Below are 23,914 nucleotides of genomic sequence, written 5' to 3' on the forward strand. Positions count from 1 at the left end.
AAGCTTCCCTGACCTCTCCCTCCATGTCCAGCCCCCAGCTGGCTGCCAGTCTGTGAGGATCTCCAGGAGCCCACATCAGCTCCAGCCCCTCCCAGCACAGGGCCCCAGGGCAATGCCTAGGGTCTGGAGGGGATCCTGGCCTTTGTGACCCACTGATGCTGTGGTCTGGACACCCGCCTGACCTGGATCTTGCTGAGTCCCAGCTGCCAGGTGAGAAATGAGCTCCCTCCGGCCTGGTGGCCCTGCCTCTGAGGCTGGCCCTGGAGTCTCTCCTGCTGCTGACCGTGTCTGAGCCTCACTCGGCACCGATGGGTCTGTGACCACAGCCTCCAGAGCATCTCGTGTTCCCCACCATGCGAGATGCCAATCTCCTGCCCGGCGCCAGCCACACTGAGTCAGGGCTTCTAGCCACAGCCCTGTCCCTGGGCTAGAAACCTGGCCCTCCCAGGGTCCCGTGGCTCTTCTCTTGACACACCTGGGCAGGGGGCCCAGAGGCCCAGGGCTGTCTGCCGGGCAGACGGGGGTCCTAGAGAGGGTGGGAGGCTGGGCTAAGGGGCTGGGGTCCTGCCCACCCTGTTCTACCTGCTGACTCCTCCCCAGCTCAGGGCCTGGCACTCAGAAAGCCTTTCCTGGGCCTGGCCCCTCACTCAGAACCTCACTTGCAGCCCTCCTCTGCCTGACCCATCACCCACTCTGCAAGCTGAGGGGCCATTGCCCGGATACCCACGACGCTCATGCTCTGGCCCCTGGTGCCTGGCTGGAAGGTCAAAGGGATGGTACATTCACTCACTCACTCAGCAAGCGCCTCTTGGTCTGGCCTGTGCCCACAAGGGCACATCTCTGGGTCTAGAAGATCCCAAACCTCCCCCATCACAGCCAGCCCAGGCTCACCTCCTCTGAGATGCCCTCTCAGACTACCAAGGCCTCGCAGGTGCTTTCCTCTTCTCTCCACCCAATTTTCCTGTCCACTCTGGCTGGGCCCCCACAACTGCTGCACTGACTCATTAACTGTGCCATGGGCAGGTCCTGCTGCCCACCGGGGGCACGGGCTGCAAATTCACCTAAGAGCTGAGACAACCACCAGCAACACCTGTCACCATAGCCTCCACTTCACAACTACCACCAAATCCAACCACTACTAGCAACACAGCCACAGTACAACCACTACTACCACCATCACCACCACTGTCATTACTACCATGTCACCACCACGACCAATACCATCATCAGTCATCAACACCACAATCATTACTACAAATAACACCATCACCGTCACCACCACTACCAACAGCATCATCATCAACACGTTCATTATCACTGCCACCACCTTCATCACCAACATCATCACCATCATCAGTAGCACTCTGATCACCACTCATCCCCACCATCACCATCACCATCACCATCACCATAATCTCTATCATCACCACTACCATCATCATCACCATCACCTTCACCACTACCACCATCACCACCATCACCACCACCACCACCACCACCATCACCACCACTACTACCATCACCACCATCACCACCACCACCATCATCACCACCACTACTACCACCACCACCACCACCACCACCATCATCACCACCACTACTACCACCACCACCACCACCACCACCATCACCACCACCACTACCATCACCACCACCATCACCACCACCACCACCACCACTACCACCACCACCACCATCACCGCCACCACCACCACCACCACCACCATCACCACCACCACTACCACCACCACCACCATCACCGCCACCACCACCACCACCACCATCACCACCACCACCATCACCGCCACCACCACCACCACTACCACCACCACCATCATCAATAGCACTCTGATTACCACTTATCCCCATCATCACCACCACCTCCACCACCATCACCACCACCACCATCACCACCACCATCACTGCCACAGCCTTCTTCCCCATTACTGTCCCTTCATGGGCACCACAATCACTACCTGATCACCCACAGTCCCAGCATCACCTGCACTATTAGCAACATCACCATGCCCTCATCACCACCACTGCCACCACCTCAGCAGATCTGATGCTAACCTGGTACCACCATCCCAGGCATTCAACAAGCATTTATCCAGCACTCACCATGTCCAGGGCAGTGTAGGTGGAATCAATCTTGCAGAAGGTCTGACCACCACCATCACCATCAACATGTGGCAATTGGAACGCAGGCAGCCAGACCACTACCAATGCCCATCATTGCTGACCAGCCCCCAGGCATCTCCCAGCTCACCTGACTCCTGAAGACTCAGTCTGCTCAGGTGACCTCAAGGCCATTCCACAACTCCCTGCTTCCAGGCACCTCTATACGAAGGCCAAGGCAGGAGAATGGACACCCATGGTCACTTGGCTAATCTGAAAATCCTTCCTGTGTCCATCCCAAATCCTGCCTTGCCACATCCCAAGTTGCCCCCCCACAGAAATGAGAACACAGTCACCACCCTCCCTCTACTGACAGCAGGGACCAAACCAGTGCATTGTCTGGGAAGCTGGGGTTTTGATTGACCTTTCTGAAGCAGTAAGTGAGCGGCTGCACCTCAAGCAGAGTTCCACAGGCACTGGGCAGGAAAGGGAGGAGGCTCCCTCCCTCGCAGGCACGTCCCCATGGCACCCTCTGCAGCCAGCCCTCCACCTGCCCATCACACCTCTTCATGGCAGCCCTGTGAGGTGCACTGGGGAGGAGCCTTCACAGTGGAGGAGGGGGACGGGGTGGGGGCCTCCCCAGACTTAGGCAGTGCCGGGCGGGAGCCGGGAGATTGGCATCTTTCATAGTGGGGAACATGAGAACCCTGGAGGCCCCGGTCACAGACCTGTCATTGCTGAGGGAGGCTCAGATGTTGTCAGCACCGAGAGAGGCAGGCAGGGCCACCAGGCCTGAGGAGCTGGCTGTGATGGCTGCTGGGGGCCACCTGAGTGTAAAGGAGCCTGGTGGGCAGTGCAGGGTTGCTTAACCCTGCCGGGGACCTCAGGTGACCATGGCCACCATTCTGAACCCTGGAAGAGAACTGGGACTGTCGGATGGATCAGGGCTGGCGGATGTCAGGGCTCACCTTCTCTCTCCTAAAGGGAGGCATGGGGGTTCAGGTAAGGTGCTGATGGGGTCCCCAGCCTGAGCAGCCCCGCCTCCCTCCAGCTCTCTGCTCCCCGACTCCCACCTCGCTTGCTGACACCTTGCTGGGCAGCACTCCACAGCCCTCTGCCTCCAGGCCTTTGCACGCACTGCTTGGGGCCTGGGTGCATCTGCTGCCCTCCTGCCCAGTGCCTCCAGCTCACTCTCCACAGCCAGCCCAGGGCCAGCACCCAGCAAGCCCACTCTGAGTTGGCCTCATATCCCCAGTGGGTGGGGTGGCCCGGCCACACCCCTCTGGACCAAGGGTGGCACTCTGCCCGAAGGGCTCACTGCTATCCCCTAGGAAGCCTTCCTGAACCAGCAGGGCAATGGTGGCGCCTACTGGCTGAGCAGTTCCTGGCTCTAAATGACTGACACGCTGTGCTATTGAACAGTCATGGCAGCCTGTCCTACAGACGCAGGCACCGAGGCTCAGGAGGTGGAAGGCTCACCTGCGGCCAGGTCACCCCATCAGTAAGGAGCAGGGCCAGGATGTGAGCCCTGCCCTGCCCCCTGCTGAGCCACCCTGGGTGCCCATGCCTCGCCAGGTGCCTGGCTCCCTACTTGGCCTGGCCCAGCGAGAGGCAGGAGGACAGATGGAACACATGGTGGGAACGGTGTGGCCAAGATGGAAGCCTGCAGCAGGTAGGCCTGGGGAGCAGTGGGCAGGCTCCCAGGGGGGAGAGGACAGGGGTCTTGGCAGGCAGGTGGGGGTGGTACATCTGCTGTGGCCCACCTGACCCTCCTCCACGGCGGAAGCCCCTTCCCAGCCATGTCTCCAGGGGCTGCAGAGCCAAGCATCTGGCAGGCTTTTCTAGAAGAAAGAGAATAGAGGGGGGTGGCGGAGGGGAGGGCGGCAGCTCTGGGCCCTTCTGGCAGCTACAGTCGCCTGGAGGCGCCGTGTGGGGGCTGGCAGCAGCTTCCTGGATGGGGGCAGGGCACACACTACCTCTCTCTACAGTGGCCCTGGAGTGGGTACCCTCCGTCCTGTTGTACAGCTGAGGAGACTGAGGCCTGGGCTCACACAGCCAGAGTGGCCAGAGCCTAGGATTCCTCAGCCAGAGGGAGGGGGTGTCCTGGCCTGTCAACCCCAGCTGTAAGATCCACAAACCCCCAGCCCTTGGGACACAGTCACCCAAGCAGGCACCCACAAGGCAACCCACAGCCATGTCTCAGGCAGCCCAGGCTCCGTGCCTCCTTGCCTTCCCTCCTCAGGGGACCCCTCGCCCCATCTCTCAGAGTAGGAGGCGCTGGGCTCCTGAGGGCCAAGTATCCCTGGTGGATGTCCCCTGGGCATGCAGTGTGGAGGGCACATGTGTTCAGGCAATGAATGAGTGAGTGAATTAATGAGTGAGATGGAGCACATTCCAGTTCTGAGCACACACCTCAAGTCCATGAGAGCCCTTGGGGCTGTGCTCTGCTGGAGTGGGGGCCATCAGGAAACAGGGACACACCTCGGATCGGGGTCACCATGGGGAGGACAGGGCATGGATGTTGGAAACAGGCAGAGGGCCTCCTGGAGAGCATGGAGGGGCACTGCGGGGACCTCAGGAGGGCCAAGGGGCTGTCCCTACCCCAAGCTCACACCGTGGGAGCTTGTCTGTGGGCATGACCTCGTGAGCCTGCCCACTCCTTCCAGCTCTCGCACGGGCAGTGAGCCCCTTCACAGGTGTGGAAACTGCAGTGCAGGGTAGGCCACTGCCCGCCCTGCTGCCCACCCGAGGACTCCCAGGAGAGATGCAGAGAAAGCAGGCGCTGGAGCAGCAGCCAGGGCCAGGGGCTCCCGCCTCTGAGAGCAGCACTCCGCCCTTCCCCCACGCTTGGGCCCCCGCCCAGTTGGGGAGCAAAGCACACCCTCCTTCCGTTGCTCACTCAGGGGCGTGGATCCTGAGGTCCTTCCCAGGCCACCAAAGAGGCCTTCTGTGTTGGGCCTGCCCCTCCGCAGCGCTCCCCTCCTCTGCCCCCATCGGGACCAGCCGGCGTGGGAGAATCCGGGCTGGGAACCGGCTGCTGACAGTGCCTGCAGGACCCTGCCAAGTCTTCCTTCCGCTCCCCGCACTCCTGCCCTCACTGCCCTCTCCAAGGAGACCAGGAAAGGGGTGGGAGGGGCTGAGGCTCTTAAAGGGACCCGGATGTTCGCTTGGGCAGGGACCCCAAGGAGGGCCAGGCCTGGGTCCCAAGTGTCTTCCAGGACAGTGGCCCCTGGCCTGAGCCTTCTGTGCAACGCAGGCCTGGGGGCTGCACAGACCAGGCTGGAACAGTCTGCAGGGTGACCCTGGGCTTGCCAGAGAGCACTCTGGGCCTCAGTCTCCTCAGCTGTGAAATTGGTTAACAGAGAATAAGGAGGCTGAGAAAGGCCATGTGAGATGAGGCCCTGAACAGTGCCTGGCCCCAGGTGGGGCTTCTGGAAAGGAGCTAAGCGAATGTCCCTTTCACATGTCCCCCCTTAACTCCCAGCCTGTCCCAGGGTCTGCTCTGCTGGCTCAGGACCAGGAGAGGCCCACATCAGACAGAATAAGGGTACTGAGAGCTCACCAACCAGGGAAACTACCAACCCAGTTGAACAGGAGCATCCTGCTTGCAGGACTTCTTAGGGCCTTTCTAGTGGATGCGTGTGTGGACCTGGAAGCACACATGTAAAAGGCTGCCCTTCCCAGAGCCCTCATGGGGCTGGCATCTCGCAGAACAGCTCCACAAACACCTGTGTAGCAGGATGAGGGCTGAAGGCCTGTGCCCTGACTAACGTCCCCACTCTGGGCCTCGGCTGAACCACTTTTCAAGTGAGGACACACCTGAGGATCTTTCTTGCTCTGACTTTTATACTCTATATAACTTTGAGTTATTTATTTTTTTTAAAAGGAGTTTTAAAAAACTGCAAACCCAAGGTGCGGGGGCAGCAGCAGGGATGGGGAGGGGAGGGGAGGGGCAGAAACCTACCTAATGGGTACAATCAGGTGACAAGCACATATAGCCCTAACTCACACATTACAAAAAGTGACCATGTAACAAAAACATTGCACCCTCTAAATACTGTGAAATAAAAAAATAAAATACATACTGCAAAAATAAAATAGTAATAAACCAAAAAACAAAGAGACTGCAAACCATCTGTAACTTCCGACGTGTGAAATACCAGGGAGCTGTCCATTCAGGACCACAGAGCTCAACTCCCAATATGTGCTACTGGCCTTTATCAACCAGTCACCCAACTCCACCCTTTCTCTGCCCATCATCCACTCATACACCCATTCATCCACCCACACATCTACCCACACACCCATCCATCCACCCACACATCCATCCATTGCCCACCTCTCTGTCTACAGTGGGCTAAATAGTGTCCCCCCAAAATATATGTCCAAGTCTTAACCCCCAGAACTTGTGAATGTGATCTTATTTGGAAATAGGGCCTTGGCAGACATAATTAAGGATCCTGAGATGACATCACCCTGGATTTAGGGTGGGCCATAGATCCAGTGACTGGTGTCCTTATAAGAAGAGGAGTGGACACAGAGACACAAGGGAGGAGCCAGGTAGAGACGGAGGCGGAGACTGGAGGGATGCTGCTCCTAGCCTGGGAACACCAACAATGCCTAGAGCCACCAGAAGCTGGCAAGGCCAGAAAGGACTTTTCCCTAGAGTTCCCAAAGGAGGATGCCCCTACCAACACTTCGATTTCCCAATTCTGGCCCCCAGAACTATGAGATAATAGATTTTTGTTGTTTTAAACCACTCCGTTGTGGTGATTTTGGTTATTTGCTGTGGCAGCCCTGGGAACTGATCAGTGAGAAATGATGGAGGAAAGGATGGCAAGTGGGCTGTGGCTGGGAGGATGTGTGGATGGGTACAGATGGGGGTGGACAGAAGGAGAGAAGGTGGGGGTGGCGGGAAGGATGGGAGAGTGTCATTCACGCAGCCATCACATGGCTTGCCCATTATCTCCCTGCCACCGGGGAACCCACACCCGCACTCCTGAATCTGGGTCCAGAGCACCTTCCAGGACAGCTGTCCCTAGCCTGGGCCCTCTGTGTGAGACAGGCCAGGGGCCGCACAGCCAGGCTGAAACAACCCACTGGCACACGGCCAGCTACCATGGGTCATCCACACCCTCACTGTCCACAGCACCCACCACAGATCCATTTGTCCATCTATTCCTGCATCTGGCCGCCGGTCATTACACTGCTCATAAACCATTATTGATCCACAACAGGACAGCGCTCGATTCTGGGCGTACAGACATGACTTTGACATGGCAGCCACTGCCCTCCACTTGAGACACACAGGCTGAGGATCTATACAGGGATGTGCTAACATATGGGTGGTCTCTCCTGGTCTGAACATTTGGGAACTCTGCAAGGCCCCCTTTGCTCCCCATTTCTCCCCCAGCTCCCTTTTGCCCAGGACCCCACTACTACAAGCCAGGCTGGGGCAGGAGTGTGGGGGAGCAGGAGCCCTGGAGTCATGCTGCCAGGCCAGGGTTCAGGACTGGATGATCCAGGAGGTCTGGGCTCGAGGGTGGGACTTGGTCACATACCTCTGACTGCTGGGGCAAGGGGTACTCCAGGGGCTCTCAAGGCCCAGGGATTACAGAGCACGAGCAGGTGCCTGGAGTGTGGCTGTTGGGCCCACATGTGCGAGTGTGTGTGTAACTGGGGGTGAGGCAGGCAGAGGGTCTGCACTGTGGGTGGAAGCCTCTGACGCATTCTTTCCAGGATGAGTGTGTCACATGGTCAACTGTTACATGCAGCTAGAGGAGGAGGTGGCCCTGCAAACATATAGCATATACATAATGCACGTGACCATGCACAAGTCATTCCAGCTGAGACACAGAAGTAGGACTCAGCCTGTGACGAGGATCAGAACACAGTGTGCAACCAAAATCAGGGCTTAGTGGGCAGCCAGAATCAGGGCTCAGCCTGTGACCAGGGTCAGGGCTCACTCAGTGTGTGACAGAGTCAGGATTCAGTGATGATCAGAGTCAGGGCTCAGTAAGTGACCAGGGTCAAAGCTCAGTGTGACCAAAGTCAGGAAGGACTATGTGTGACCAGGATCAGGGCTTAGCCTGTGACTAGGGTCAGAACTCAGTGTGTGAACAGGGTAAAAGCTCATCTGCAACTAGGATCAAGGTTCAGTTATGGATCACAATTATGGATCTAAGAGGTCACTATTTCTCAGTGGATGGTCAGTGGACCCTCATTCCCCTGCCCCTACACACCACTGCACTGTCCACATGCAGAATCCCTCCCAGGCACACGACTCCTCACCTGAGTGCACACACAGACCCGCACCTGCACAGACCACGCCCCGGCACACTGTGGAGCAGACCCAGGGTCAACAAGGAAACACAGCTCCTTGGGGCTGTGCAGGGAGGAGCCACCCAATTCGGAGAGGGTAGCAGGTGAAGGGTAGGAGGAAGGGCTGACTCCCTGACTCCCACCCTCTTGGACTCCAGGATGCTCAGTCCAGGGCAGACAGCCTCAGCTAGACTGCAGGCCCTCAGGACCTCAGCTCCCTGCAAGCAGCGGGTGTGGCTCAGAGCCCAGGCTGTGTCAAAGATCAAATAGGGACTGTGGGTTCAGAGCTGCCAGGCCCGCTCGGCCACAGAACTACTCAGACCACACTGGTACCTTCTCCTGTCCTCAAGGCCCTGAGCCCCCAGGCATCTGAGACCTTCACACTCCAGTGCATCCACACGAGGGGAGGAGGGGCAGGTGGAGGCCACACCAATACCCAAAGAGGTGGCCACATTCCTCTCACTGCCCTGACCCCTAGCCGAAAGCAGGCAGACTGGCCACAGGGACAGGAAGTTAAGTCTCCCAGGGGGTAGGATCTGCCATGGCTATGCAGCATGTCCTCCTGGCCACAGCCTGGTCCCTAGGGCGGTGACCTTGACCTAGCTGGGATTACCAGGGCCCTGGCAGCCTGCTGCCCGGGATGGAGGTGGGGTGGGGAAGGGATGATGGGTCACTCCTTTCTGAGAGCAATTTACTACCAAGAGCTTAAGGCCTTGGTCTGGGGACTTGATCCCGAGGGACCGATCAGAGGTGTAGGCAGAGCTGCCACCCGAAGGCGCTGGTCCTGCAGCTGTTTACCTTAGTGGGAAGCAGGAAGGCTCCCAAGGGCCACCAGGAGGGGCTGGTTGGGTGAGCCAGGGGACCCACCCTGGGAGCTGCAGCTGGTGAGCAGCCTGAGGGAGGGTTCAGGGTGGTGGGGAGGGGTGAGACGCGAGCAGCCCACAGCCGCAGCACAATCTCCAGCCCTGAAAATGCAAACCACAGGGGCCGGCCTGTGCGCTTCGAGCACCCACCGGGTGCCTTTTCTTTTTCCACCCTTTTTCCGATTTCTTTTTGGACAAAGAGCTTGTGCTACTTGCGCAACCCAGAGCAAAGATCAGCCGCAACCAAAGCCACAGAGCTGCCCCCTGGCTGCGGGGCCGCTCCGCCTCTCCCAGCCCCAGAGCTGAAAGGCCAGCGGAGTCCACAGAGGATGAAGGAGAGTTCAGGAGGGCACATGGCCTGCACACTCCCACTCAGGGCCTTCACGCTGGCTCTTCCTTCTCCCTGGACACCACGCACACAGTGTCACACGGGCCAGGTCTCTGCTGGCACACACTTCACAGAGGCCCCCATGGCCCCTGCTTGGAAAGGAAGCTCAGCCCAGCTGCCACCAGGCCCTGTCAGCTCCACTTCCTGCACATGCATGATCTGTCATTGTCACACTGTTTTCCTGGTCACTATCCCTCCTCCCTGGGGAGAGAAGGAGGCCGAGGGCTGGGACCTCCTAAAGCAGGGACATTGCCAGTGGTAGAAACCAGCAGAGGAAGGATGGTGGGCTGCAGGGTGGATGGTGGGGGTCACAGAGGATAGATGGGGGCTGGTGGGGGGGTGGCTGTTCCATCCCCACAATAGCTCCCACCATCCGGCCTCTCACCACATTGCAGCCCCTCTCACCCCTGCACCCACCGTGCACCTTTCCCAGAGCCTCAAGCCTCGGCCTCCCCTCCACTACCAGGTCTCTGGCACCAGCCACTCGGGAAGCCTCCCCTGACTTCTCAGGAAACACACCTGTCACTGTACCGCCCACTGCACAAGGGGCCATTGTGTGTGCCACCAGCACCCAGGTGGCCAGGCTGGCCACACTCACTCACTAGGCCTGGCAGGGGCGTGGGGAGGCATGGGGCTGGTGGGGCCAGAGCAGTGAGGGGCTGGGCCTGAGGGATGTAGCAGCGGGAGGTGGTCAGGTGTCGGTCTCAAGCCCCACCTTCCTGGCCAGAACCTCCCTGACACATGGGCCAGAGCCCGTGGGGAAGGCCCAGTCCACCAGGCTCAGTGGCCGGCAGGACCCAGCTGCCAGCTCTCCACCCCATCTCCCGAAATCCCAACCCAGCTCACCTCTGGAGACACTCGCACTTTTGGCCTTTGCACAGATACAATGAAGCCCCCTCCTCATTGCCCCTGGCCTCACAGCTGGGAGGACACCCCCACTCTGGCACCCCGAGCAGGGGCCTGAGATCAAGGCCCATAGCCCGGCCACTCTGTGAGGAAGCTCCCAGGGCATGGAACCAGTGTCCACCTTGTCCTTGCTGAGCCGCAGCACCCGAGGCGGCTGGCGCCTAATCTCTGCTTGGGAACTGAGCAGAGACCACATGGCCATGTGACATGGCTGAGGACCCAGGAGCCCACGCTCCATCTGATAGCTCTGACCCTCCAGTCCCACCCCAAGCTGCCCATCTGCTGCGGCGATGCTCCCTAGCTCCTGGGCACCGGCACCCACCCTCAGACCTGAACACCAAGACGTGACCTGCTCTTGGCATGAGCGCAGGCCAGGACGTCCCTGCCCCTCACCTGGCCCAGGGTGGACCTCCATACCCCCTCCTCCCCTGCCCTGTATACTCCCTGGGAGGGAGGGGGAGGCAGGGTGTAGGCTTCAGAGCCAGGCCTGGGCAAGGATGGCAGGGAGGACCAAGCAAATACACGGATTGGGGGTCGGTGGCCCCTGATCTGAAACCCGCACACATACCCCGCTGGCCAGTCCCCCTGGCACCCCACCCCAGAGCCCTGAGACCACAAAACCCAGGTGAACTTACACATCTGTCTCATCCCACAGGATACAGGTCTGGTTGGTGGTGCCCTGGGAGAGAGGGGGAGAAGTCAGGGCCCTGCCCACCCTGACCAGCTTCCACCCACTGGTCACCTCTGGGACCCACCTACAGGTGTGCCAGGTGCTCTGCCTGGGCGGGCCCCAAACCAGGAGAAAACTGAGCCCAGAAGGGAGACAGGAGTGGCCCAAGATCACAGGACCTGGTGCCACTCCCACTGCCCACCGTGTGGCCTTGGCAGCTCCTGTCCACTCTCTGAGCCCAGATACGATGGCAGGCTGGGCAGCAGTGGCCGGAGCCCATCTCTGATGCCAAGTGGGGTAATGGGAAGACCCTTCCCTTGGACAGAGTGAACAGGGGTCAGGCAGGCACTTGGTGAGGCCTCAGCAAAGCCTCCGTGCTGCTCTGGTGTCCGGCATCCTACGGGCTGCGTCCAAAAGCGTGCTCAGAGTGCCACCCTGTGCTGCAGCAGTGGCCTGGAGCCGAGGGTGCCTGCCCCAGGCAGCTCTGGGAAGGTGCCCTGTGCTAAGCTCCTTGGGGCTGCACACGGGGTGGCACTCTGGGCACTCACGGGAATCGCTTAGTCCTCACCCAGGCTTGTCTGCTCCCACGTGATCAGGGAAGAAGCCCAGGCACACAGTGGTGAGGACACTCCCCCAACACCCACAGCTGGAAAGAACGGAGCAGGGCTCTTCCCAGGGCTTCCTGCATCCCTGGCCTGGGGCCCGAGACCTGGCACTGCCCTGTCCTGGTTGGGTGACACAGGTGGCTTGCCCCCTTGGGGTCCTGGCTCTCAGCACATCCAGGGGCATCTCGGCTCCTAGTTCTCTGAGGCCCGACAGGGAGTTCCTAGGAGCAGGGCCCAGGGGGTGCTGCAGGAGGCCCTGGGTGAGCTGTGACAGTGCCCACAGGCCCCAGAGAGCCAGGGCCACCTCCTCCTCGTACCCAGCCAGGCATACAGCCCAGGAAGTAGCACCTGTCTGGGGTCACACAGCAGCGGTGGCCTGGAGCCTAGAGCACCTGTCCCAGGCGGTTCTAGGAGGATGCCCTCATTCTGAGAGCCTCTGGAGCCCACACGGTTAGGCCTGGGGGTCTGCCTTGGGGCCTCCTGCTTCACAGGCTCCCAGGTACCAAGGGGCACTGGGCTTCCCAGGGCAGTATGGAACCTACAGAGGCAGGCCTGCTCGCACAGCCATGGGCCTGGGCTGAGGCGTACAGGGGCCAGGAGGTGCAGGAAAGGCTCTGTGTTGGGAAGGGATGACCTCTCTTCCCTGGGAAGACAAGTAGGCTGCCGGCCCCGGGAGTGGAGTGGTTAGACTCAGACAGTGGAGTCAGATGCAGGTGAATTTAGGGCCACATCAACCTGCTGTGTGACCTGGGTGAGTCACTGAACCTCTCTGAGCCTCAGCTTCCCCACCTATGATTCAGGGATAAAAGCAGTTCTCTTGCAGGTCTGCCATGAGACCCCAAGGCATTAATGCCTGAGAAGTGTGATAGGATTCACAGGAACACAGCGTGCATGTGTGTGCATGCAGAGTGTCAGTGCACACACATGGAAGACACTCACGTTGTACATGTGGGCAAACTCAATCTCCAAGGGTGTGCGCAGGGAGCGAGGGGGCGGCTTCACAGTCACAGAGATGACCTTGGAGTTCAGGACAGTCGTATTCCTGGTGCAGAGCCAGAGGAGCAGGTGCATCAGGGGAGCTGGCCCTGAGCGTGCCCTGCAGCCCTTTTCTGAATGCCCAGCGAGGGCCCCTGCACCCCTGGCCACCCTCTGTGCCACACCCATTGTCCCCACTCCCCCAGGCTGCCCTCGGTCTCCCCTGTGTCCTGTGGCCGGGGTGCTGCCCGCCCTGCTGCCCCACGCTGCCCACCTCTGCAGGGCCAGGAAGCTGCCCAGGTTTCTGTAGAGCACGGTGCCCACCACAAACACCGACGAGTCATCAGCCTCTGGAAGACAGAGCGCCGTCACCTCCTGACCTGTAGCTCGGGGTGGGGGCTCACCAGCCTGGCCTGGAGCCTGCCCTCCCTGGCCTCTGGCACCATCTACAAGGTCGTGTCCACAGCCCCAGCAGGTGAGGAGGCCCAGCCCCACCCCTGGACACAGCACTGCAGCTGGGCAGCTGAGATGACTGCCCAGGTCCCAGATGGGAACAGGTAGCGCTGAGCCCTTCCTGAGTGACCCCTGAGAGCTGTGGGACAGGCCAGACACAGCTTTCCTTCCCAGGAGTCCCTGCCGTGTGACTCCAGAGAGTCCCTGTCCTTCCCTGCAGGAAGGTGGTCCATTTTGTCCCCTCAGCAGACTGCCTGGGCCATGGGGTGATCACAAGCACTGCCCCCAGGGAGGGGAAAGGGGGCTTCCCAGATAGGGGGACAATTGGGACATTGAGAAGAAACAGGGACACTGCCCCATCTGTGAGGCAGAGGCTAGACTGCAGAAGGCACGTCCCAGGCTGGTGGGCCCTCACTCTCCTGGGCGGGCCCCTCCCACCCCCTGGGGCCCCTCACCTGGCAGCCCCGTGGAGAAGACACTCTTGGACACAGTGACCCTGTCCTCCGGCACCCTGGCCCAGTCCCCTGTGGCCCGCCAGCCCTTCATGGGGAGGCTGACGTCAGTGGCTCCGCTGGCCGGGAGCTTGTGGATGCTGAGGACTGGTGGGGGCAGGGGGAGACAGAGACAGAGGGTCACACTCCAGGGAGCAGGCTGGATATGCAGAGTGATGCTGCAGGGGTGGATGAGCCGTGTCCCCAGACCCCAGTGAGGCTGCAGAGCAGGGACAGCAAGAGGCGGCTGGTGTGGGCGGGGCCAGGTCTGCTCAACACCGCCGAGAGAGGCCCTGGTCCTGATGAGTCCGAACTGCAAGGGGGTCCTGCCCCACCACCCCCCAACCCATGGCCCAGAACATGGCCAAAGGTGGATTCTGAGGTCCACTCTGTGGCCATCGAGGGATCCGAGGGACTGGAGCGCCCACCTCAGTGCCCCCTCCAGTTCTGTCCACACACTTCCCTCACTCTAGGACAGGATGGGGACATCCCCACCTCGCAGAGCCAGGGAAGATGGCCCCAGCCCCACTCAGTGGGGGCAGCGGCCTTAGCCCCATGCAGGCCCATGAGCTCCTGCCTCACGAACGAATGCAGTCCAGGGCAGGCTCTGTCCCAGGCATGGTGCTCCCTCTCCAGCTCCCCACCACCCCACGGCTCCCTCCAGCATCTAGGCCCATGGCTGAAGTGGCAGCAGGCCTAGGAGGACAGGGCAGGGCAGACAGAGGGCCCCCACTGAGAGGCTCCCTGTTCCTCCTCACCCAGCACTCCATGGCCTAGGGCGGGGCCTGCGCTGAGCCGCCCAGGTCAGACGTGGGGGACAGCCAGGCCTGGCCCTGGTAGAGCTCTGGGGCCTCCCTGCAGGGTGTCCTGCCCACCAAACCCAGCCCATTCCCACACTGGGCCACCTGCCCTTGCCTCATGATGCTCAGGGTTACTCTGCAAACCCTCACCTGGCCCTGTTCTCCCTGGACTTGTGTGGTCACCTCTGGGGACCTTCCCCATCTTCCCCACAAGAGCCCATGGGGGCAGGCACAGGCCGTCGTCTCTGGGGCACAGCACCCAGCACGCGCTGGCCTTACTGCTGTGCGCTTCACCAGTGGGTGAGCAAACGAAGGCACCCATCCACCCAGCACACTTACTGAGTACCTATCATGTGCCAGGAACTGTAAACAAAACCGAAACCCCTGCGGGAGTCACTGCGGAGTAGGGGAGACAGACAGAAAGCCAGGCAGAGGGAAAGAGATGGTCCCTGGTCTGCTGGGCGGTGGTGACCATGGGGACAGGGGATGCTCCCAGATAGGGCAGTAGGGAAGTCCTCCCTGCAGAGATGACCTCCAGAGAAAGACCTGGAGAAGGTGAAGCTGCTCATTCCTGGATGAATGTTCTTGGAGAAGGAGTGGGGGGAGGAGCGGGGAAGGAAGAGAAGGGGAGGAGGTAGTGTCAGTAGTGCCCAATACTGCCGAAGGGTCCAGCATGGGGTGCCAAGGGCTGACCCACAGAGATCTGCATTCTAGATGCCCCTGGTGACCCCATGGCAGCAAAGGGCACCCGGTGGTTGGAGGGGCAGGAGCAGAGAACCGGTAGTGCAGAGGGAGCTGCATAGGGGCAAGGGCAGAGGAGATGGCTGGAGCAATGTCCTTGAGTGGACAAAGGTGGGAACCCAAGGCATGGGGTCACCGAAGGAGCAGCAGAGGATGGAGCTCAGGTACCGGTGTGGGGCTGGGCAGGTGTGCATGGGCCATGGTCTCCCACTGGCTTCCAGTTCTCAGCAGCTGATGGTGGGGGGCTGGGCAGATCAGCAGGGGTCTGGGAGAGTGAGTGAGGGGCTGAGAACAGGGTGAGCAGCCCTGTGGGCTGCACAGAGCACATGGGGCATGCTATGGTTTGAATGTGTCCTGCAAAAGGTTCTGGAAATTGAACCTCCAAATTCACATGTTAATGGATTTGGGGGTGGGGCTTTGGGGAGGTACTTGGGATTAGATGAGGTCATGAGTGACCCCAAGATGGCACTGGTGGATTTACAAGAGGAAGAAGAGAGACCTGAGCCAGCACACTTGCTCAGTCTCGCCATGTGTTAGCCTCCGCTGTGGATGATGCAGCAGAAAGGCCCTCGCCCAATGCCACGCCATGATCTTGGACTTCTCAGTCTCCAGAACCATGAGCTAAGTAAGTCTCTGCTCTTTACAAATGTTCTTTATGAATGACCTCTTCTGGGGTATTCAGTTACAGCAACAGAAATGGACTGGGATGTGGCACAGGGAGTACTGGGGTGAAGGGGGTGTGTGGGGTCCACAGGGTCCGTGGAGTGTGGGGTACATGAGGTGAGCAGGGTGGATGGGTGATGAGGGGTGACCAGGAGCCCAGGGCCTCCTGCACTGACAAAGAGCTGACCCTGCAGCTCCCCCAAGGCAAGAGGTCAGGGCCCCCAGGTGCTATCCTGCACTCCCCTCCCCCCCCCACCGTGTGTCCACAGGCATCTCACCTAGAACACGGCAGGGGAGGCAGGAGAGCACCTGGAATGCTGACACTGGGCTGGAAAGTCCCAGGCTGGCCAGCCCAGGGCCATGCTGACCCCACTGGCTGGGCGACTTTGATAGCGCCTGAGCCTGAGTCTCCCCACCTGTGAGAGGAGGGCCTGGCCCCCACCTCAGAGGTGCCCCAAGCTCTGACCCAGCTTTGGGATCCCAAGCTCCCAAGGCAGAAAGGAGTGCCAGAGCTTGGACCACCTGCTTGGGAGCCGTGCAAATGTCTGTCTGGCCCAGGGCAGCTCTGTCCCTGCTGCTACCAGGGCATTAGCATAGGGGCTGGGTCAGGCCCAGGGTGTATGTCCTGACTAAACTCAGCGGGTCTTGGTCACATCACTAGAGGCTAAGCATCCCACCATGGAGGTGACAATTTTCCCTCTTGATGCTGTTTGGATCACAGCTGTGACCAGTGCCCGCTCCTGGGTCCTCCCCTGTGAGGGAGTCCCCGACCTATGCAGGGAAAGTTTGGGAAATGTGGCCCATGAGAGGTATTTGAGGGCATGTGGTGACAACAGTGAGGTAGCTTGCTGTGCATGTTTATGATGACAGCTGCCATTTACAGCAGGTCCCAGGCATTGTTCATCTCAGCACTCCCTGCAGCCCCTTGAGACGGGCACCATCATCATCTCACTTCAGAAATGAGGAGCCCAAGACCTGGCCGAGCCATGGGGCCAGCTGGAGTCCCGGCCCCTCTGACAAGGCACTTCTGGGACCGGGGAGCAGGGAAGGGGCCACACCACCTGCTGCCAAACCTCAGCACAGGGGAGGTAGCTGGGGCTGGCTGTGGGTGGGCTCCAGGGGCGTTCTGGGACTCGAGGCCTGGCTGGGCCGAGCCTGGGGGTTCCCTCACCAATCCCGGGAGATTCGGTCTGTGTAACTGAAAACAGAACCAGCTCAGAAACCGGCCCCAGAGTGGCCTGCACAGCGGTCTGGCCGCTGCCTCTTGATGTAGACAAGGAAACCAAGGCAGAAGGGCCCTGCCCAGGGCTGCAGAGCAAGGCACGGGGGTGGGGTGGGCAGAGGGAGGGGTAGACTCACCCAGATTGTCTGTCACCTGGTACGCGTCCCTCAAGTCCTTCATACGGAAGCCAATGACGTCCACGAAGTCCTCCACCAGCCGGAACAGCTCCTTGGCGTTGGGGCCCATCTGGGGAGCAGGCTGTGGTGAGCAGCTGGAGGACGCCGCGGCGCCGCTCTGCGAGGCCACCTGCTCGCCCAGCTGGGACGCGGCTCGCCTCCCCTGGCCCTCCGCCCGCCTGCCTTCTCTGCTCCTACTGTCTCTGGGCCCTGTTGGCCATTTCCTGCCACTACGAGGAAGCAGGGCCGGTGACCTCTGAGTACCCACCCCGTCCTGTGGACAGGAATGCGGAGGCCCAGGGGGCTGCTGTGCTCCGGCCCCGTGGGGGGCCCAGGCTCGGGGAGGGTCTCTGGGTATCACAGCCCCTCAGTGCTGCCCTAGGGACAGGAGTGGCAGCAGGTTCAAGGTCAGCCTGGGAGGGACGGAGGCAGACTGCTCCTCCCAGAGATAAGACCCACTAGGTCCTGGTTGCCTCGGTGTGCTCTGTGGTGGACATGCCCCCCCCCCCCAGCCTTATGAGATGAGCTGCTGTCTTTTGACAGATGAGAAAACGGAGGCTCGGAAGTTTACTTGGCTCAAAGTCACACAATCGGCAAGAGGACGTGCTGGGATTTGAACCCAGAGCCTTCCAGAGTGTATAGTAGGCCCGACCCTGGGCGAGCCTGCTTCTTAGGGAGGCACCGGATGTGCCTGTATCTATCCGACCCCACCAGCCACGAGAGTCCCAGACATGTGTCATACCAGCTGGGCCTCCTCCCACTTGTCCCGGTTCTCCTCTGCCAGCAGGTTGCTGATGATCTGGACAAAGTTCTAGGAAGAAGAGGAGGAAGGGCCAGGGAAAGAGAAAAGGTACCAGAATCATGGCTCAGTGTGTGACTAGGAACAGGGCTCAGCATGTAACCAGGGTCAGAGCTCAGCATGTGACCAGGATCAGGGCTCAGTGTGTGACCAGGATCAGGGCTCAGCGTGTGACCAGGATCAGGGCTCAGTGTGTGACCAGGATCAGGGCTCAGTGTGTGACCAGGATCAGGGCTCAGCGTGTGGCCAGGGTCAGGACTAAGCATGTGACCATGGTCAGGGCTCAGCGTGTGACCAGGGTCAGGGCTCAGCATGTGACCAGGGTCAGGGCTCAGCATGTGACCAGGATCAGGGCTCAGTGTGTGACCAGGATCAGGGCTCAGTGTGTGACCAGGATCAGGGCTCAGTGTGTGATCAGGATCAGGGCTCAGTGTGTGACCAGGAACAGGGCTCAGTGTGTGACCAGGATCAGGGCTCAGCATGTGACCAGGGTCAGGGCTCAGTGTGTGACCAGGATCAGGGCTCAGTGTGTGACCAGGATCAGGGCTCAGTGTGTGACCAGGTTCAGGGCTCAGCGTGTGACCAGGATCAGGGCTCAGTGTGTGATCAGGATCAGGGCTCAGTGTGTGACCAGGATCAGGGCTCAGTGTGTGACCAGGGTCAGGGCTCAGCATGTGACCAGGGTCAGGGCTCAGTGTGTGACCAGGATCAGGGCTCAGCGTGTGACCAGGGTCAGGGCTCAGTGTGTGACCAAGATCAGGGCTCAGTGTGTGACCAGGGTCAGGGCTCAGTGTGTGACCAGGATCAGGGCTCAGCGTGTGACCAGGGTCAGGGCTCAGTGTGTGACCAGGATCAGGCCTCAGCGTGTGACCAGGGTCAGGGCTCAGTGTGTGACCAGGGTCAGGGCTCAGCATGTGACCAGGATCAGGGCTCAGCGTGTGACCAGGGTCAGGCCTCAGCATGTGACCAGGATCAGGCCTCAGCGTGTGACCAGGGTCAGGGCTCAGCACGTGACCAGGATCAGGGCTCAGCGTGTGACCAGGATCAGGCCTCAGCGTGTGACCAGGGTCAGGGCTCAGCACGTGACCAGGATCAGGGCTCAGTGTGTGACCAGGATCAGGCCTCAGCGTGTGACCAGGGTCAGGACTCAGCGTGTGACCAGGGTCAGGGCTCAGCGTGTGACCAGGATCAGGGCTCAGCGTGTGACCAGGGTCAGGGCTCAGTGTGTGACCAGGATCAGGGCTCAGTGTGTGACCAGGATCAGGCCTCAGCGTGTGACCAGGATCAGGCCTCAGCGTGTGACCAGGGTCAGGGCTCAGCGTGTGACCAGGGTCAGGGCTCAGCGTGTGACCAGGATCAGGACTCAGCGTGTGACCAGGGTCAGGGCTCAGCATGTGACCAGGATCAGGGCTCAGTGTGTGACCAGGATCAGGGCTCAGCATGTGACCAGGGTCAGGGCTCAGTGTGTGACCAGGATCAGGGCTCAGCATGTGACCAGGGTCAGGGCTCAGCATGTGATCAGGATCAGGGCTCAGCGTGTGACCAGGATCAGGGCTCAGCGTGTGATCAGGGTCAGGGCTCAGCGTGTGACCAGTGTCAGGGCTCAGCGTGTGATCAGGGTCAGGGCTCAGCATGTGACCAGTGTCAGGGCTCAGTGTGTGACCAGGGTCAGGGCTCAGCATGTGACCAGAATCAGGCCTCAGCATGTGACCAGGGTCAGGGCTCAGCATGTGACCAGGATCAGGGCTCGGTGTGTGACTAGGACTATAGCTCTATGTATGATCAGGGCTGGGGTTCAGCCTATGACCACGGTTGGGGCCCAGGCTATGGCCAGGGTTGGGACTCAGCCTCTGGTTGGGGTCCAGGATGGCTCCCCAGCCCCTTTCCCAGGTGCCCCTTCTCCAGGATGGCCCCCTGGGAGCCCACCTGCACATCCCCAGGGGTGGGGCTGTAGTACGCCCTCCGGAAGATCTCCGTCATGTTCCTTAGGACATCAATGGTGGAGAGCAGGTCCCCGCTGTAGCTTGTCCCATCCTGGGAGATCTCCACCAGCGTCTGGATGACCTCTGAGACCCCCTCCCCCGGCAGCCCTCGCTGAGCCTTGGCCAGGTGCTCCCGGGTCTAGGGAGGGTGGAGAGGGCTGGATGCCATCACCTTTGCAGGACATGTCCCGGCAGGTACCAAAGACCTCCCCTGCCTAAAGAACCCTCCGCAGCCCCCAGCCTCATGTCCGAATGGTAGGTGTGCCAAAGGGACGGAGCTTCTGGGGACAGGGCAGAGGAGGGCCCTGGAGTGATGGGGGCGGGGCTGGAAACCCCAGTGCCGGCCCTCACCATCATCTGGATGTTTCGGTAGTCGATGGAGACACAGCGGATGTAGGTGGGGGTCTCCCAGTAGGCGATACCTTCCTCGTCCAGCTCACAGCGTCGCAGAATGAGGCCTGGGGAGACCCCCCATTTCTCAGGTGGACATTCACTGCCCAGCACAGGACCCACACACAGGGCTCCCAGGCAGGAGACCCTCTGGATAGAATCTTCCACACCCCAGGGCAGGGGTTTGGCCATAGCCTCACACCAAGAGCACAGCCAAGGCAAGGTCAACCTGGCTTCACTCCCTCATTCAACACATGTCAAGGATGCCTGTACCAGGTGCTGGGGCCCATCAGATACCAAACCTTTGGGGACCCCACTGTGCAGAGGTAGAACTCTCGGCCAAGCCAGAGAACTTCAGAGTTCATCCAGGGCCCCCCGTGGAGCCCCTTCCAACCCAGAGTCCTGGAGAGCCAGCGCCTAGGACCCTTGCCTGGCTGCATCCACAGGGCTGCAGGGGCCTCTGCCTGGCCAGGAGATACTGGCACAGCCTCGGGGTGGGGGGGGGGGGTGAGTGACATCAGGCAGCAACAGCCTCAAGCACAGGCACACCCTCTGACACAGACCTCACTCCCAGGGAATCATCAGAGAAGCAGGGATGGCTGAATGCACACAAGACGGTGCTAGCCACAGAGCAGCATCGTGGCCCTGACACCCAGCAGGAACCACCGGGCAGGGACGGAGTGTCTGCCCCATGGCTTGATTTAGGTGGGGCTAAAAATAAGGGGCACTGAGAGACGTGGCCACACACGCAGACAAAAGGCCAGGGAAGGCACACTCCCACGTGATGCTCCTTTTCTTCATTTTGTTCCTCAGGGTTTGCAACAGCACCACGAACGTGCACTGTTGTGTCAGGGAAGAGGGAGGGAGCAGCAGCTGTGGCCGGCAGACACAGCACGCCACGCCGCCCCGCCCGGGACCACCCCCACCCTTCCCCACAGCACTGTGCAGAGACCTACGTTGCCTCGTTTTACAGACAAGAAAATTGAGGTTCAGAGAGATTAAGCCACTTTCTGAAAGTCATACAGCAAACGAGGGCAGAGCCAGGGTTTGAACCTGGGCTCCCAATCGCCTTGCCTGCTGGCACATACACCACCCACATCCCTTTGAACCAGGGGGGTCAGGGGAGCCCCACCCTCTGTGTGGCCAAGCCCCTTCCCCAGGGAGCCCACCGCACTTCAGCCACCCCTCCCAGCCCCCCAGCCCCTCCTCAGGGTGGCGCAGGAATTCAGACTATTGGCCTTCAAAGGGGGCCTCCACTCACTGGCCCTGCAAGCCCAGGGCAAAGGCATTAACCTCTCTGTGCCTCAGTCTCCCACCTGTAAATGGTGATGACTTCGTGGCAACATTGAGGCTTAATGGACATCTCATGTGAAGGGCCTGGCATGGGTGCAAGCCCTCAGTGAGAGCACAGGATGCAGTGGCCAATGCAGTGGCTGCCACAATGTCCCCACACTCCTAGCTCCTGGCCAGTGCTGCCTGCGCCAGCACACGTGGTTGTCAGGGCTCTGTCCACGGGCTGACAGCTGCTCGGAGCAGGGCCTGCGTGTCCCACACATATCTCTATGAGGACCGGACAGGAGCCCCCACACCAAGTGTTCTCGGCCCTTACCTGTGGCATTTCGGGGACAGCGGACAGCAGCCACCTCTCCTGCAGGGGTCTCCTTCCAGATCACGGCCCCAAAGTTGTCCTCGTCACAGATCTCATGGGGCTCTGCCGAGGGGCCAGAGTCAAAGGGGGTGGCAGGGGTCAGGAAAGGGGAGCTGAATGTTGGCAGCAGGCTCAGGAAGGCCAAGACCCCTCGAGGACATCTGCTGTCACGCCCAAGCCCTGGGCCCACCCAGTCACTCCCAGCCCTCCACCCAGAGCCCAGCTGTGGTGTGGGGAGTCTCACCAGGACACCGCTGGGTGCCACACTGCCGGTACTCATCCTGGGGGCCCTGACAGGCTGCTCCCCCGAAGAAGGGCCCAGAGCAGATGCGCTCCCGCCGCTGGCTGCCACCCCCACACGTGACACTGCAGCTGCCCCACGATGCCCAGGCTTGCCACTTGCCATCCACTGCAGGCGTGGCCAGACATGGAGCCACAGGGACGCAGGGACATGGGGACCCAGACAGCACAGGGATGGTGACAGAGAGACCCAGGAGTCCACGCCACACAGGTAGAGACATGGGACATGAGGACAGGGAGACGCCAGGACCCAGGGTCAAGAAGTTGTGGGAGAAAGCACATTGAGACCAGGAGAGGAGAAACCAGAGGTCAGCTGGATACAGGGTGAAACAAATACCTCACATACGCCCTGCTTCCCCACGGTGGCCCCACGCCCGCTGTGCATCCCGCTCCCCCATGGCCACATGCCAGGGCCCACTATAACCCCACAGATGGGGCTTGTCCCCTCCCTCGAGACTTCTGACCACTAGGCCCCCACCCGACCCAGCGCGGCCCTGACCTGGGCACTGCTGCAGGAAGCAGTCTCGTGTCTCCACCCAGTGGCCTTGGCACTCGGCGCCCCCGTAGGAAGGCCCGTTGCACTCGCGTGTGCGCTGCTGCCGGCCCTGGGAGCAGCTGGCGGAGCAGGCGCTCCAGCTCGACCACTCGTTCCAGTTTCCGTCCACTGCCCGGCCCGGGGGAGGAACAGGACAGGAAGCCAGCGTGAACACCCAGTGCCCCACTCACCAGCCCGGGGCTGCAGTGTGAACACCCCACAGGGCCACCACCCCAACATCCAGGCTGAGACAGGGGTATGAACACTCCAGGGGCCACCCCACCATGCAGCCTAATATGTGGTTGAGGACACACCCTGGGGACCCACCACATAACACCCAGCCTGGGACATGGGTGGGAATGCCCCAGGGTTACACTGCAACCTCCTTCCTGGGCATAGTCAGAGATTCTAACCTCTGAGCAGCCTGAGGTTGGTGTGGGGTGGGCCAAGCTGGGCTCCTGGAACTGGCTCTCCCCCTGCTTCCCCTCCCACCCCCACAGGGCCCTCCCTCTCACTTACCAGGGCACAGGGCAATGTTGCAGAATTTGGTTTGCTTCTCAGGGCCCTCACAGGGGTTGCCTCCAAATTGTGGGGGCCTGCAGGTGCGAGTGCGGTCCCGAAAGCCTCGGCCACAGGTGCTGGAGCAGAGGCTCCAGGGTGACCACTCATCCCAGGCACCATGCACTGCAGAGGGACGGGAAGACACTGCTGCCCTCTGCCCACCTCTGTGCCCAGCCCCGACACTGGCCCTGGCCCTCCACTGCCCTCTGACCCCAGCCTCTGCTGCCCCCAGCCCCCTACTTCCCCTGGTCCTCCAATGCCCTATGTCCCCCAGCCTGCTGTCCTGGACTCTTGCTGCCCTTGGACC

General features: G+C 60.6%; 1 protein-coding gene across 2 annotated transcripts in view; it reads right to left on the minus strand.

Moving 5' to 3' along the window:
- The window catches only part of ADGRB1 (adhesion G protein-coupled receptor B1), an 87,147-nt gene that overhangs the window by 36,862 nt on the left and 26,371 nt on the right, over positions 1-23,914 (minus strand). For both annotated transcript variants that reach the window (XM_076004972.1, XM_012751751.3), the window contains exons 6-17: positions 23,566-23,730; positions 23,011-23,175; positions 22,456-22,620; positions 22,173-22,274; positions 20,525-20,631; positions 20,118-20,312; positions 18,135-18,203; positions 17,354-17,462; positions 13,755-13,898; positions 13,121-13,196; positions 12,811-12,913; positions 11,232-11,275 (exon numbers count right to left, since the gene is read on the minus strand). In XM_076004972.1, the coding sequence (XP_075861087.1) occupies positions 11,232-11,275; positions 12,811-12,913; positions 13,121-13,196; positions 13,755-13,898; positions 17,354-17,462; positions 18,135-18,203; positions 20,118-20,312; positions 20,525-20,631; positions 22,173-22,274; positions 22,456-22,620; positions 23,011-23,175; positions 23,566-23,730 (1,444 nt within the window). The remainder of the gene's footprint in view (positions 1-11,231; positions 11,276-12,810; positions 12,914-13,120; positions 13,197-13,754; positions 13,899-17,353; positions 17,463-18,134; positions 18,204-20,117; positions 20,313-20,524; positions 20,632-22,172; positions 22,275-22,455; positions 22,621-23,010; positions 23,176-23,565; positions 23,731-23,914) is intronic.

This window comes from Microcebus murinus, chromosome 7 (assembly GCF_040939455.1).
Source record: "Microcebus murinus isolate Inina chromosome 7, M.murinus_Inina_mat1.0, whole genome shotgun sequence".
Classification (NCBI taxonomy): Eukaryota; Metazoa; Chordata; class Mammalia; order Primates; family Cheirogaleidae; genus Microcebus; species Microcebus murinus.